The 15,660-nt window shown below is 42.9% G+C and overlaps 1 protein-coding gene across 4 annotated transcripts in view; it reads right to left on the bottom strand.

Moving 5' to 3' along the window:
- LHFPL6 (LHFPL tetraspan subfamily member 6) overlaps positions 1–15,332 on the bottom strand; it is a 274,269-nt gene extending 258,937 nt beyond the window's left edge. Inside the window, exons 1-3 of one of the 4 annotated variants that reach the window (XM_070048960.1) lie at positions 14,786–14,823; positions 14,143–14,209; positions 13,023–13,597 (exon numbers count right to left, since the gene is read on the bottom strand). In XM_070048960.1, coding sequence (XP_069905061.1) covers positions 13,023–13,407 — 385 coding nt within the window. In that variant the 5' untranslated portion in view covers positions 13,408–13,597; positions 14,143–14,209; positions 14,786–14,823. Of the gene's footprint in view, positions 1–13,022; positions 13,598–14,142; positions 14,210–14,640; positions 14,877–15,052 lie in introns of those variants that run through there. The other 3 variants (XM_008274501.4, XM_070048958.1, XM_070048959.1) reach the window with 3 other exon arrangements.
- Between the last annotated feature and the right edge of the window lie 328 nt (positions 15,333–15,660).

Here is a 15,660-nt window from a genome sequence, read left to right as displayed (position 1 = left end):
AATTATGCACACATAGCAGGGGAGGAGAAATAACATAGAAGGCTTGGATTGTCATGAGAAGCCAAGTGTTGCCAGGAGGGAGGAAAATTATGTCAGTGCTGACCATGTACCAGTGCTCCCCCTCCAAGCCACACATGCTGTAATGACATGGTCCTGTAATGACATGGTCCTGTAAGGAATCCTGTGCTTCCAACGTATCCCCAATCCTGCCAGCATCATCAACTGCAATTCACACTCATATGGAAAGTGTATTAGTGTTAAATGAACAACCTGAACAATCTCATCATAACATTAGGCACATGTTTTTGATACAACTTCTAGGGTTTAGAGGAAGAGATACAGAAAACCCCTAAAGAGAGTAATGTCTCCTACATGGTGAGCCAAGCCAGGGAGTACTACATCAAATGGGGACTTCACCATATTTTTAATATTTTAGTTATGTATGTATATGCAAGGCAGAGTGAAAGAGAGAGAGGGAGAGACAAAGAAAGAAAGAAATCTTCCATCTCCTGCTTTGCTTCACAAATGGCAGCAATAGTCAGGTCCAGGCCAGGCCAAAACCAAAAACCAGAAACTTTACTGGGGTCTCCCACACAGGTGGCGGGGGCTTAAATACTTGATCTATCTTCTACTGCCTTCCCAGGCACATTAGCAGGACAATAGATTGGAAGCAGAGCAGCCAGGACTCAAATCAGCACCCAGATTCAGGATTGGCAATACAAGTAGTGGCCTAACACCTCAGCCCCCAAATCATAATTTTAGAGACTTTTTTAATCACATTGTCTTTTCAAAAATTGGATATGGCAAATATCAAGAACGCTAAACTACACTGAAATGACAAAAATACATTTTGCGTTTCACAACCTTTAATGGAACTGGCTCTTGAAGCATCAGATGAATATTAACTCATGGATGATAATAAAGGGATAACTAGAGTCTCATTTGCTTTGCTTCAATGCACAACTATAATATGACCAGCATACGCTAGGACAGCAATCTATCAGGCATCCAAACTAAATGATCCACTTACTACAAGTAACTGACAGCAATGTTCAATTATAAACATGCTAATTAAATAATATTCACTTATTTCTTTAGAAGCAAAAGTATAACTGAAGATGCTAAAATTGTTTATGAAATGAAATGTACAAAATCAATCGTATATGTGATTACTGTTTATATATTTATACACTTAGTATTTTCTGCAATGTTAGTGAAAAAAGAGATTGTGTGAAGTTCAATGACGTTGACAATGACTTTAACTTTCGTCAAATGTCCCTTGAAAGCCTCTGTGTTCTGAGGCACATTACTGTGCAAATGATATTCAAACTGGGAATAGTCATATGGAAAAGCCATATAAATTACATCTACATACTATGGGAACGACACTATTTACTAACATTTTAAAGTAACTCTCCATAAGCAAAAACAGCTGTTGTGATTTGTTATTTGTCATTTTTTTAACTTTTAAAAGAATCAAAAGAACAAAATAAGAAGTGACGGTTTCTTACATAACCAGACATAAAAGGTTACTGAGCTATTCATCCATTCATTTATTCCTCTGTAAATGTTCACTCTGGCAGCCAAACCTGTTGGACTCTACCTTGGAAACATTTTCCTAATCCTTTTCTCTCTGTTCCCACTGTTTCACTGAGCTTCTCAGTGGCCAACACTGGCCTCTCACTGCCTGTCCTGGTTTTGGTTACTCCCCAAATCAATCATTGGCCCTCACTGCTTCTAAATTACACAGTTCCCATGTCAATGCCACCCACAGCCACTCAAGAGTTTCATTTAACGTGTTCTGTGCATCATGCGTCCTGAGGACCATAATTACATCTCATAAGCCCACAGACCGTGAGCTCTGCAATAGCAGGCACCATATTCCAATCTTCTCCAACATCTAGCACATTATTCGACACTTGGTAGAGACCCAATAAGTAAATAAGCACCAATCCCCTTGGATTTGCAACATACTTTATTTAACACAGCATTTCCCAGCATTTGGTTCTGCTGGCCAATAATTCAGATATGTTAACACATATTACAAGTAACTAGGACCCTGCCATTCCCAAGGAAGTCTGCAAAACACAAAGGTAAACTAGATTTTGTTTTATCACAGAATTACTCAAAGTTCTAAAAAGTATTTGCAGGGGGAACAGTAAATATTTTGAAATATTCCTGTGATGTGTACAAGAATAAGGTCATACCTTGTGTATATAAATGTAAATAATCACTTTTCAGTTAAGTTTCAACACTTAAGAATAACTGTGTATTAATTACAGAATTCAACCAATAGTATTAACTAGAACAAACCAAAAAAATACTAAGAGGGATAACGTATTAAGTTGTTCATCAACAGTCAGTGCAAGGGCTGATCAAGTCACCATTTCTCATAGTGTTCATTTCACTTTAACAGGTTTCCTTTTTGGTGCTTGGTTAGTTGTCACCAATCAGGGAAAACATATGATATTTGTCCCTTTGGGACTGGCTTAACTGAAAAGTGATCCCTGTTAAATATAAGAGTGGGAATAAGAGAAGGAAGAGATGTACAATTTGGGACATGCTCAAGCCAACTTGCCCCAAACGGTAGAGTTAGAAACATACCAGGGGATTCCAATTCAATCCCATCAAGGTGGCATGTACCAATGCCATCTCACTAGTCCCAGTGATCAATTTCTGTTCACAATTGATCATAATGATAGGACTAAGAGTCAAAGGGATCACATAAACAAGACTAGTGTCTGAAAATACTGACAGAATAAAAAAGGGAGAGAATGATCCAACATGGGAAGTGGGATACACAGCAGACTCATAGAATAGCAGATGTCCTAAACAGTACTCTGGCCTCAGAATCAGCCCTTAAGGCATTCCGATCTGGCTGAAGAGCCCATGAGAGTATTTCAGGCGTGGAAAGCCAAGACACTCTGGGGGAAAAAAAAATGACCTAAATGAAAGATCTCTGCGAGTGAGATCCCAGTAGAAAGAACGGGGCCATCAAAGAAGGAGGTACCTTTCTCTGAAGGGAGGAGAGAACTTCCACTTTGACTAAGACCTTGTCTAAATATGATCAGAGTCGGTGAACTCAAAAGGTTTCCATAGCCTTGGCAACTCATTACAAGAGCCTAGGGAGATTACTGATGCCATAAACAAGAGTGTCAAGTTGTTAAGTCAACAACAGGAGTCACTGTGCACTTACTCCTCATGTAGAATCTCTGTCCTTAATGTGCTGTACATTGTGATTTAATGCTATAAATAGTACTCAAACAGTATTTTTCACTTTGTGTTTCTATGTGGGTGCAAACTGTTGAAATCTTTACTTAATATATGCTAAACTGATCTTCTGCATATAAAGAGAATTGAAAATGAATCTTGATGTGAATGGAAGGGGAGAGGGAGCGGGAAAGGGGAGGGTTGAGGGTGGGATGGAAGTTATGGGGGGGAAAAGCCATTGTAATCCATAAGCTGTACTTTGGAAATTTATATTCATCAAATAAAAGTTAAAAAAAATAAATGTAAATAATCAAAGCTAATTAATACATCAAGTTGAGTTTACAAGGTGTCATTTACTATTCCAGTCATTGTAGGACTGAAAGAAAAATACAAGTCAAAGTCCCTTCCTTATTTGAAAAGATAAAAAAAAAATCAGAAAATAAAGTTTTATTTTTTACCCAACATCTTGAGACATGTTTTAGCACACAAAGATACCTAGTGTTGTCTGATTATTAATACTCTGAGACAGGAACAGGTGTGTGGCCTAGCAGTTAAGACACCTCTTAGGGTGAACATATCCTATAATGGAGTGTCTGGATTCAATTCCAAGATTAGGCTCCCAATTTCAGCTTTCTGCCAATGCAGATGCTTTGAAGTAGCAAGTGATGGCTCAAGTAGTTAGGACCCTACCATGTGGGAGACCTGGATTGAGTTCCAGGTTCCTGGCACAAGCCCCAGTCCAGCCTTGGCATTTGAAGAGTAAACAGCGATTACTGGGGGAACTCTCTTTCTCCCAAATTAAAAAAAAAAAGGAAGAGTGTCGCTCCCCCTCTTCGTGGAGGAACGACACAGGACCCTGCGCTGTTCTTTCGTCTGCTCGGCCCTCCCCAGGTTCGCTGCTGGTTCTTCCCGGGTTGGCTACTATCCCTTCCACCTCCGTGGAAGGGCAGTTCCCCCTGGCCACATTCCCCACTTCCGCAGGGGAGCGGCACACCGCCGGCCGGCTCTTCTCGGGGGCTGCACGGGCTCCCTTAGATGTTCCCCATAGATGTTCCCGGTGCATGCCGTCTCTCTCCTCCTTTATAGTCCTCCTCCGCCAATCCCAACTCGGCTGCCCACACGCCGAGTACGCTGCTCTCCAATCAGGAGCAAGTCCTACAGGTAATTGGTTGAACTGGAGGCAGCTGTGCGGAAGCTGTTTACTTCTCTCCCAGCGCCATATTGTGGGAGAGCAGATGCATAGAATAAGTCTTAATTCGAGTAACTTAGTCTAGTCCGGATTGCTCCCCACAGAAGAGAAACTTTTTTTTTTTAACTTTTATTTAGTAAATATAAATTTCCAAAGTACAGCTTATGGATTACAATGACTTTCCCCCCCCATAACTTCCCTCCCACCCGCAACCCTCCCATCTCTCGCTCCCTTTCCCATCCCATTCACATCAAGATTCATTTTCAATTCTCTTTATATACAGAAGATCAATTTAGTATATATTAAGTAAAGATTTCAACAGTTTGCACCCACACAGAAATGGAAAGTGTAAAATACTGTTGCAGTACTAGTTATAGCATTAATTCACATTGAACAACACGTTAAGGACAGAGATCCTACATGAGGAGTAAGTGCACAGTGACTCCTGTTGTTGACTTAACAATTTGACACTCCTGTTTATGGCGTCAGTAATCTCCCTAGGCTCTTGTCATGAGTTGCCAAGGCTATGGAAACCTTTTGAGTTCATTAACTCCAATCTTATTTAGACAAGGTCATAATCAAAGTGGAAGTTAACTCCTTCCTTCAGAGAAAGGTACCTCCTTCTTTGATGGCCCGTTCTTTCTACTGGGATCTCACTCGCAGAGATTTTTCATTTAGGTTTTTGTTGCTGTTGTTGTTGTTTTTCCAGAGTGTCTTGGCTTTCCATGCCTAAAATACTCTCATGGGCTCTTCAGCCAGATCCGCATGCCTCAAGGGCTGATTCTGAGGCCAGAGTGCTGTTTAGGACATCTGCCATTCTATTAATCTGCTGTATATCCCACTTTCCATGTTGGATCATTCTCTCCCTTTTTTATTCTATCAGTTAGTATTTTCAGACACTAGTCTTGTTTATGTGATCCCTTTGACTCAGTATGATCAATTGTGAACAGAAATTGATCACTTGGACTAGTGAGATGGCATTGGTACATGCCACCTTGATGGGATTGAATTGGAAAATTGTACATCTAAGAGAGGGAGGAGAAACTTTATTTTTTAATCTGAGATACATTGAGGGTAAATTATTTCCCAAAGTGATAAGCAGGTCATCCATAGAGCTTAAATGACAGGTTTAGCTTCATGAATTCTAAAAGCAAATCACTAACTAGAATGATACCTACCATATTAAAAAAGTAACTAGATCCCCTAATAACATGTCAGCCATATCAATAACCATAACAGAGCAATGCTGTGTCCAACCTCATGATTCTCTAAAAATGACCACCCAGAAATTTCTGAGAAATCCCTGGACTCTGTTATTATGAACTAGCTAGAACTTCAATTAATTTTATTTATTTGAAAGAGAAAAAGATGGAAATCTCCCATCTGCTGGCTCACTCCCCAAAAGCCTTGCTGGTCAAGGCTGAACCAAACCAAGCCAAAGAGCCAGGAGTTCAATACAAGTCTTCTACATGAGTAGCAAGAACCCAAGTGCTAGAACCATCACCTGCTGCCTTGCAGGGTGCACATTAGCAGAAAGATGGTCTCTGAGCAGAGACAGGACTTGAACTAGGTAGGCACTCAGATATGAGTGGGCTACAGGCACTACTGCTGTACCAAAAGCCCATCCCTAAAGCTAGAACTTTCAAGTTCTATTTGTTTTTATTATAATATTTTTGTGACCCAGAATGACAAAGTAGGACATTACCCTTTAACTTTCAAGAGAGATACAAAGTCCTTGGTTTTGTCAGTTTAGAAGCACATCCTCTGGAATTAGTATTATCCTCAGCCTTAACAAAGGATTATTACAAAGGCTTCTTGACAGCAGGAACTTACTCTAGGAAATTTAGCAAGTATACACTCTTCTTTCAAATAATTTTTAAGTGACTGTATTTGGTCAGATATTTTGGAAGTCTCCCCTAACGATCTCTCTCCTAGACTTTACATTATTTACATTAACCTGTAACATATCTTTTGAAAATTGGCAAAATGTTTTATCATATTACTACAAGGCTATCTATCCTATCAGAGGTATAAACTGAGGATCAAAGATTAAAGTTACACTGAGACTTACTATCCATAATGATCAAAAACTCTGAGCTCTAAATATAAGGTGGATTTTCACATTACGATGATAGCATTCATAACTCAATCAAGATCTAATGGGACAACTTTGGGTGTCTCTAAAATTCTATGTTCTCATCTGGAAAAAAAAAAGAATCACTTGCTTCACCAAGATAAAAGGAAAACTGAACACATTCCACAGATCATGAGTCCCTTCAAAACCCAAATAAGTTAGGGAAACAATTTATATCCCTCCCCATTCCTCCCAGGAAACTGGCAATATGCCTCAACATACCAAAGGCTCTGGAAAGTCCTGTTGAAATGAAATCTACTAACTTTCCATAACCAAGTGTTTCTCAAATCCACTTGTCCCTAAAAGTGTTTCGATTTTTCCCAATTCACCCAAGAATTCACATTCACCTCAGAATACACTTGAAGGTGATTCCTTAATAGATCAAGATCAATTCTAACAACATCCAAGAATAAGAGTGCTAGGTGATGCTTTACTCATCACTAATGCTCCTAGTAAGACACCCTTGCTAAGCTGGAGAAATGAAGCACTGATGGTGACTTTGTGTGGAGGGCAAATGTTTGCATCTTGTGATACTATACAGAATCTTCTGAAGACCTCTTGGATGTGTGTTTTGAGTTTTTCCTATAGGAATGAAGTGAATTCACATTCCTTGGTTGGGTTCCTTTGTGTATAACATGTTTTCTAAGACAGCTAACCAAGTTGCAATCTGGTTAGTGAGGCTAACTAATCACACGGCCTCTGGCCTGAGTAGACTGATTATGGCTGTGGTTAAAGGTTAGAAAACAAGTTCTTCTTAAAAAAAAAAAAAAAAGAAAGAAATGTAAAAACATAAAACCAATGACAATGATCATTAAAGCAAAACATTACACAAAAACATTAGATACAACCATATAAAACCCAGTGTTGTAGATTTGGGGGAAAAATGAATTAATTCAGCAACATCCCTGGTTTTAACCATCCCAGAGCTTGGGGTATTCATGCTCGGTTGTTCACAGAGTGTGTCTTCCTCACACTCCTTTGTGGCTGGCAAAGCCCCGCCACTCCTACTATTGCACCACTCAGGCCTCCTTCTCAAGCTTGCTCCCCTTGATGATCACACACAGGGTTGTGATGAAAGGCATGGTCTCTGGCCCTGGAAAGTATTACCACTGAACAAGAATGTGTCATCTTCCCTTGAGGTGTTTAAGACCAGGACACGATGTGATTACTCAAAGCTGATTTAAGTGCCATCCTGCCTAACAACAGAAGCTCAGACTGGCTGGTTCCTAAATTTCCCTCCTGGCCTCATTATTCTGCTTTTCTGAGGTCTGGGTTGTAACAGGGTTGACCAAGGGCTGTCAGGGACCATCCGTGTGACTTGTATCATGGTCTCTGTATCTTTCAATTAGCAATTCCTTACTAAAAACCTATTGCATGCAAATTGTGGAGGATATAACAAATCTAATTTTTAGTTCTTCAAGTATAAAATCTTGTATCTGGTATATGGGAATGGTAAATGAAAGGAACTTTTATGTATATAATATACACAGAAAATTCCAGAAACACAATTTTCTGCAACAAGAATTAGAAGTGGAATAGGATGTGCTCAAACCAGATGAAACTAGAGATGGAACTCTTTTATAGCCCAGTTAGAGATGTTTATATCAGATCACAACTCAATTCAACTTTAAGTAAATTCTGAAGATAAACCACCTATCAGAAGTCAAATTTTCTTAACTATGAAGGAGTTAACTTAGAACAGGGTTACTAAAGTGTGGTCTCAGAACTAACAAACATTAGCCTCACCTGGGAACCTGTTAGAAGCGCAGACTAAAAAAACATTTTTAAGAAAGCATGTAGGGGCGGGTGCCGTGGCTCACTTGGTTAATCCTCTGCCTGCGGGGCTGGCATCCCATATGGGCACCAGGTTCTAGTTCTTGCTCCTCTTCCAGTCCAGCTCTCTGCTGTGGCCCGGGAAGGCAGTGGAGGATGGCCCAAGAGCTTGGGCCCCTGTACCCACATGGGAGACCAGGAGGAAGCACCTGGCTCCTGGCTTTGGATCGGCGCAGCGCGGGCCATAGCGGCCATTTGGGGGGTGAACCAACAGAAGGAAGACCTTTCTGTCTATGTCTCTCACTGTCTATAACTCTACCTGTCAAAAAAAAAAAAAAAAAAAAAAAAAAAAAAAAAAAACATGCAGACTACCAAGTTCCCCCTGAAATCAAGAATTCTAGGGTGGGCTCCAGCAATCTGTGTTTTTAAAAGTCTTGCAGGTAATTCTGATGCATGCTAAAGTTTGAAAACCACGGGCTTAGAACAACTCACCTGAACTTTATATTATAGGTTAGAGCAAGCTGAATAAAACAAGAAAAATTAGTAATCTACAAAGCATAATTTAAAATGAGGCAAAAAGAGTCTGTCTTGCTCCTCTACCAGGCCTAGGAAGCTCTTGGGTTTCTTTAAATTAGAGTACTGCTCTCAGTTAAGACACTGTCACCAGGAAGCGACTCTGCCTGTTAATATGCCAACGCATTATTTATCTCATTGCTTGATATCACTTGGCAGAAAGCCTGGATATCAAGGAAAGCATAATGTGGCATATCATGTGACAGGTCAGGCTTAAAGTGGAGTAAGGAGTGAGAGTCCCCAGCACTCATCCTAAGGGGATGAAAGACAGGCCCTGGTGGGACCTACAAACAGCAAACTCTAGAAATGTACTGATGCTTTTGGACACACAAACACACACACACAGAGGCACAAACACTGCGTCATCATTACTGTCTTCAGCAGCACTCAACCATCAATATATCATGGAGACCTGGCTTCTTAGCACAGAACAGTGTCTAAACTGCAAGGGTAGTTGCTTGTAGCCAATTAGCATTCCACACCCATTTTATTCCTACATGTGACTCACGCTCAAACCGAACCTGGACTCGTGAAAGTTTGGGACTCTCTGTGGTACTTCCCCATATCAGCACCAGCGGTTTCTTAACGTGAAATCTACAAATTCAGATCCTGATGTTGGCCAGCACCAGTTGACAGAACTTAGAAACAGCCTTGCAAACCTTTGCAATGTTCTTACTTGTTACATGGAAAGAGCCCATACGTGTAACATCTTACTAATACATACATCAAAAGGTTTGACAGCGATTCTTAGAACTTCTGTTAAAGTCCTTAATGTCACCACTGCAGCTGAAAGCACATAACACATTCAATGAACACAATCAATATTAAAACCTCTACTTTCTCAGAGCTTCCTTACCATACTACATACATTTTTATTATACATTCTATTTCCAAAAACCTTCTGTCTGCCTTTTTAAAAATCAATTAACAGTAAAAATCCACACCATTTTTTAATAATATAAGCCTGCCTTAAAATATGAAATAGAGATGGAAGCAATTAAAGTTTACAGACAAGTTACCCCAGAAAAAGAATAGTAGTCACAGAACTCCTTGTAGGTGTTCCTACAATAGGTAGCCAGTGTCCATGTACAACAGCCCCATTTTATGTTGTTCTATCCATTTACAGGTGACACTGTAACCTCTAACCAACCATAGCAAGAAGATCCAAAATGAAGGTTGACACTTTGTCCTTTAATTTGTTCCAAAGTACTGCAGGGGTTTTACTGCCTGATGTTACACCATATGTGTAAACTCTAGACACAGCAGGCAGGGTTAAGCAGGAGGCCTCTGTCTTTTGCCATTCTCTTGCTTCCTGTTGTTTTTGGAGCAACCCTAACTTTAGCTAAACATAACCCTTCTGGGTGGATCGTTTTTAGTAAGAGAATCTGCCTCCTAGCAGAGCACTCTGTGTGTTGATTACATTTCCAGAGCATTACTGTCTGTAAGAGTCACAGAACTCACTGATGTGGCATTTTGGCGGCATCTTTATGAAACCTACCCATTTTATGAAACATTTTAATACAATAAAATGACCCATCATGTAAGTTTTTAGGAATAAAAACCCCAAAAATTTATAAAATGAACAAAAGGAGTTCTCAAAGAATTTTTTCATCATCTTGTCTCTCAATGAGAGTGACTCATGACAGATAAGCAAAGCCTTTTCCATACTTCAAGTTATTTTTTAATTCCAAATTTACTATTATCTTTGGAGATGGGTATAATTAGTTACTTGTGCCCTCAAGAGGTTAGAACCAGTAAAATCTCTGTGATTTTACTTTTGTTTTCTCAGATATGAGAAATACATACGAGAACTAAGAAAGTATCAACTGCTACTCTCAGGTTACATAATTTCCCTCATGTAAGTCTCACCAAGCCAGAGTCCATGAAGCATATATATAAAGAAAAAAAATTTAAAAAGAGTACATATAAAAAAAAAGAGCAGCTCTTTTAAGTTATACACACACACACACACACATAAAACTTCCCCAACTGTCCATCCCCTTGGGTATTCTGTAAAGTAGAACAGTTAGCTCTATATAATTCAAAAAAAAATCTATACATAATTTAGAGAGGGCAGCATAAATCTCATGGGTCTCAGATTCACTTCCTGTTCCCTGCCTTCATTACACATTTAAAGATAATCAATAAAAACTGATTTCTCTTTGTAAGCATTTTCCTATTCTGCCAGAAATAATAACAGCCTCTGCCCTAAAATGAAGAAAAACTAGAAAGTAATATTTACCATAAGAGGAGAAAGTGCCTAAGCATTTTTTCAGAGCCAAGTGAAACCAACAGCAAACCTCATTATCCTTAAAGAAAAAAAAAAATGTAGATACTCCGGCCTTAGTTCTATTCTTAAAATCTACGATATCAACAAGTTTTCAAGCTCTGGATTTGTTTCCACTTTTGACAACAGCTACTTTCTGTTTCCTAATAGTTTCACTCTTTCTGTGCAAGAATGTTGTCAGTGTTGAATACTGACAAAGCAAAGAGGGGACAGTTAGGTCCCCCAGATCACCTCCGAGGTCAGACTGAGATGCTAAAACCGCAGGGACAGAAACAGATGAGAAGAAAGTGGCACTAATTCGGGAAACCAAGAACTGCAATCATGTCTAACTCTCGTTTCGAAACACAAAACCTTCTGCCACTTGCATCTCAGCACAAGAACACATTGCTTACTGAAGACATTACTTGGGGCCAGCGCCGCGGCTCACTAGGCTAAGCCTCCGCCTTGCGGCGCCGGCACACCGGGTTCTAGTCCTGGTTGGGGCGCCGGATTCTGTCCCGGTTGCCCCTCTTCCAGGCCAGCTCTCTGCTGTGGCCAGGGAGTGCAGTGGAGGATGGCCCAAGTGCTTGGGCCCTGCACCCCATGGGAGACCAGGAGAAGCACCTGGCTCCTGCCTTCGGATCAGCGTGGTGCGCCGGCCGCGGCGGCCATTGGAGGGTGAACCAATGGCAAAGGAAGACCTTTCTCTCTGTCTCTCTCTCTCTCACTGTCCACTCTGCCTGTCAAAAAAAAAAAAAAAGACATAACTTGGAAGTCTTATGTTAAATAATGTGTACTAATCCACTGGGGTTCTCTGACATACAGAAGCTGTCTCACAACTATTCAGTTTTAATTGTTTCTTCTTCTTTTGGGTCATTACAAAAGACTTTTAGAAAACACCAAAGGAAGAGTAGTAGACTTTTACTCTGCAATGAAGTTACAAATACATTTTATAAGTTTTCCAGCCTTCTTATTTCCTTTCACTCTGCACTATCTATGGAGGTTGTCAAATTTCACCAGGGCAGACTGTAAATCAGACAAGTCTAGCCAGTCAGATTGAAGAATGGAGGTGAAAAGCACAGCGGAAAATATATAAAGTACAATTAAAACCATATGACCTGAGATATTGAAGCAATACATGCTGGAGGAAATCCAAGTAAAAATCAAACCTTTTCTGGTGTTAGTGAAACTATCCAGTCCATTTGGGACAATCACAGCCTTCATTAAACACTGTATTCTTCCCCCAAGTCCCATAGCAGAAACACCCAGAGAAGTTAAGTCCTAACAAGGTAATTAAATCTATAACTATCTTTGTAGCATTATGAGTACATAGTAGCCACTATAAAGCTGATCTCTCATTTAAAACAGCAACTTGTTTAGAAATACAGTTTACAATTGGGCAAGGGTCACATTTACATCCATCAAAGAGTAATAAACAATGACAATAATGTTAAATCCAAACCCTTTTGTAGTTTTCTATGAAATCAAGGGTTTTAAAGACCTGATACTTCCAGTAAGATAATCTAATTGTGTCTTGTTGAACATAAAGAATGAGAAGACGCAGAATCCAAACTTATTAGAGTACAAACAACCTGGATGTTATTGTCTCACATCAGTGGTACTTACTAGGCCAATGATGGATATAAGGATGTCCCAAAATTAGGGGCTCCTGAAATTATAAAGTAATGCTGATAAAAAGAAAAAAAAAAAAAACAAATAACCCAAAACCTTATCTTTGGCAGTCAATCCAAAAGCCATGCTATTTCTTCCGGGCATCCTAAGTGTCAATCTCAGAAATCTCCACAGACCACTGAAACATCATTTCCAACAGTGCTTTGAGATCCTGTTAAACAATTCAAGTTTAGCAAGTCACTTACCTCCCAGGAACTGAATTCCTCCAGCCACTCTTCCCACTGTCCTGGAGATGAGCTCTGACACACAGCAACCCATGAGGGCGGTCAGCGCCACTAGAAGAAGCAGGCCACAACCCAAGCCCGTCACCACGGTACAGATCCTCCATTCCGCACTGGGAATGCCCTGGAAGGAGGCATAGCGCCCGCACTCCTCCACCATCACCATCATCTGCCGACTCTCATCATGCACGGGATACGAGCACCTCCGGAAAGTACCAAAAGAAACGGACTTGCCCAGCTGTGATCCCCAGAGCCAGTAGGGCATGAAGAACCCCACGCAAGAGGTGGCTGCACAAAGAAACGAGAGCAGAGCCCAGATCACCCCGGTACAAGTCAGGCTGGATGCCATCTTTCGCCAGATGCGGCAACCAGGACCGGAAGCAAAGACGCTGGACTCGCAGGAATGTGGGCTGGTGCAGAACCACCAGGACCCCGTAGGTAATCTGCAGTTCTGTAAGGACGTTGTGTCTACAGACAGAACGGATCTTCGGACTCACTGGGCATCAACTTCCCATTCTCTGTGGTAAGAACGATGATCCCTGGGAAAACAGCAACAGGAAATACTAAAAGTTAAACACTTTTAGAGATGTCATAACCTCGATTTGGTTGGTCTACAGGTTTCATTAATAAATATTCAGACGTGCCTCAACACTTCAAAACTGGGAAGAACTCATTCTCTTTACAAGATTTTCTATAACTCAAGTTTTGTCAAACTAGTTCCAGGCTTTTTCATGCTTTTATCTCCTGTAAATGCTCCCAAATTAACTCTGACAGCTATTTACTTAAAGAAATGCATGACTTCTATTTGCCAAGCCAGTGAATTCATCTCATATACTCACATTAAGAGTAATGTAGCAGTTTTACTGGCAGTAAACATAATTCAGGACATTAAAATAAAATGAACCATAGCACGGTTTGTTTATTTGACTTCCAAGTTCACGCTCACAGGTTGTAGCAACTTCCCCAAGACCCTTTAAGGGGGTTTACCTCTCTGCATGAACCCCAACAAAATAATTAGGATACTCTTTCACAGTTGCATAGCACCATACATTGCACCAACACTACAGCCCATGGGGGTACATACACTGGACAGAACTACAGCATCCGACCCTCCAGGTGCATCTGCGAATTTCCTCGAGCTTAACTTTCTCCTGGTGGAAAAACGAAGCCGGTGTGTGGCTACTGTCATATCTGCTACTTGGACTCACTGGCTCCAATCATTTTATGCAAAGCATTCCGCCTCCCATAATCCACAATTCTTAGTACTCTACACCAAACCCCAGTCACTCAAACGCTTCCAGGCGCATCACCTTCCACCCACGAACCATTCTCCACACTTTTCTTCCACAAAGAAACCAATCCAGAGGTCTCGAACCCATGTACCCTGGAGTTCCATCCCATTACCTCCTAAAGCCCACGTTCAGCCACCACCACCACCACCACCACCCCGCCCTACTGTGGTTCTCTTGCTTCCTCTCCACGCCACTATTCCACCTCCAGCTCTGCACTTAGAGGGAACTCTAGTTACTTTCTTCTGTTTGGTTTCCCCACACACACCCACATCCTGGCCAGTAAATCTCACCCTTAGCGGCTGAAGTTGGTCTGTCCCAGCCAGGAGGCTGGGGAAGATCAGCAGGGGGTGTCCCTGGGGGCGGAGACCCCCCAACTCCAGCCAGGCAAGCTAATCAGTCTCCCTCCCAACACACACACACCCGCAGCTGCCTCACCCACCCACCGCACCCGGGCAGACACACAGCGGTCCGGCAATTCCCAAAGCGGGAGATAACCGTGCGTTTTCCAGCCGGCCCTGAGCGGAGGGAGGAAGAGGGGATGAGGATGGACAGGCAGCACCCCCCGCAGGCGGTGCGCACAGCAGGCGGGGCTCGGGAAGTAGTCTGGCGCCGGGGAGCGGCCCGGCTGGGGCGTGCGGGGCGAGGGCAGCCCGGCGGCGGCAGTGGAGCCCGCGCCGCGGGGCTGCCAGGCGCTTCACTTACATAGTCGGCGGGCGGCGGCCACCTTCTCTGTGGGTCCCAGGCGCGCACACAACTTGCCGGAACATCCACGGCGGAGAAGCCGGTGCTTCCCTAACAGCTGCAGGAGCCCGGGGTGCGGCTCGGGAGAGCGGCGGCAGGCGGGCGGCGGCGCCCGGACTCGCGGAGACCCCAGGCCGGCGCGGCGCGGCGCGGCGCGGCGCGGCGCGATGCGGGTCGGCGGCGGCTCGGGCGGAGCGCTGTGGCCGCGCGCGGGGCGCCGGGGCTCGCACGCGCAGGAACCGCGCTCCCTTTGGCAGGCGAGGCACGCACCGCCCCCTCCCTTCGGCGGCCGGCCCTCCTCCTTCTCTTCTCCCCTCCCCTTGCGCCCCGCGGGACCGGCGCGGGCTGACGGAGGACGAGGCGGCCGCCCGGGACGCCCCCGGCGTGCGGGGCGGGAGGGGCGCGGGTCCCAGCCTCTTTGGGGGCAGCGTTCGCGGCTCCGCCAGTCGCCGGTCCCCGCCTGCCCGCGTCCCACTGCCGCTCGTTCTGAGGGGATGGCGGGGGAACGAGGACGGACGCTGAAGTAGCGGAGAAAGTTGTTTTTTGGGGGGGGTTGTTCCCGAGCGTGC

The sequence above is a fragment of the Oryctolagus cuniculus genome, chromosome 9 (genome assembly GCF_964237555.1).
Source record: "Oryctolagus cuniculus chromosome 9, mOryCun1.1, whole genome shotgun sequence".
Lineage (NCBI taxonomy): Eukaryota > Metazoa > Chordata > Mammalia > Lagomorpha > Leporidae > Oryctolagus > Oryctolagus cuniculus.
Note: the sequence above shows the minus strand (reverse complement) of the source record. Positions and strands in the feature narration are given on the sequence as shown.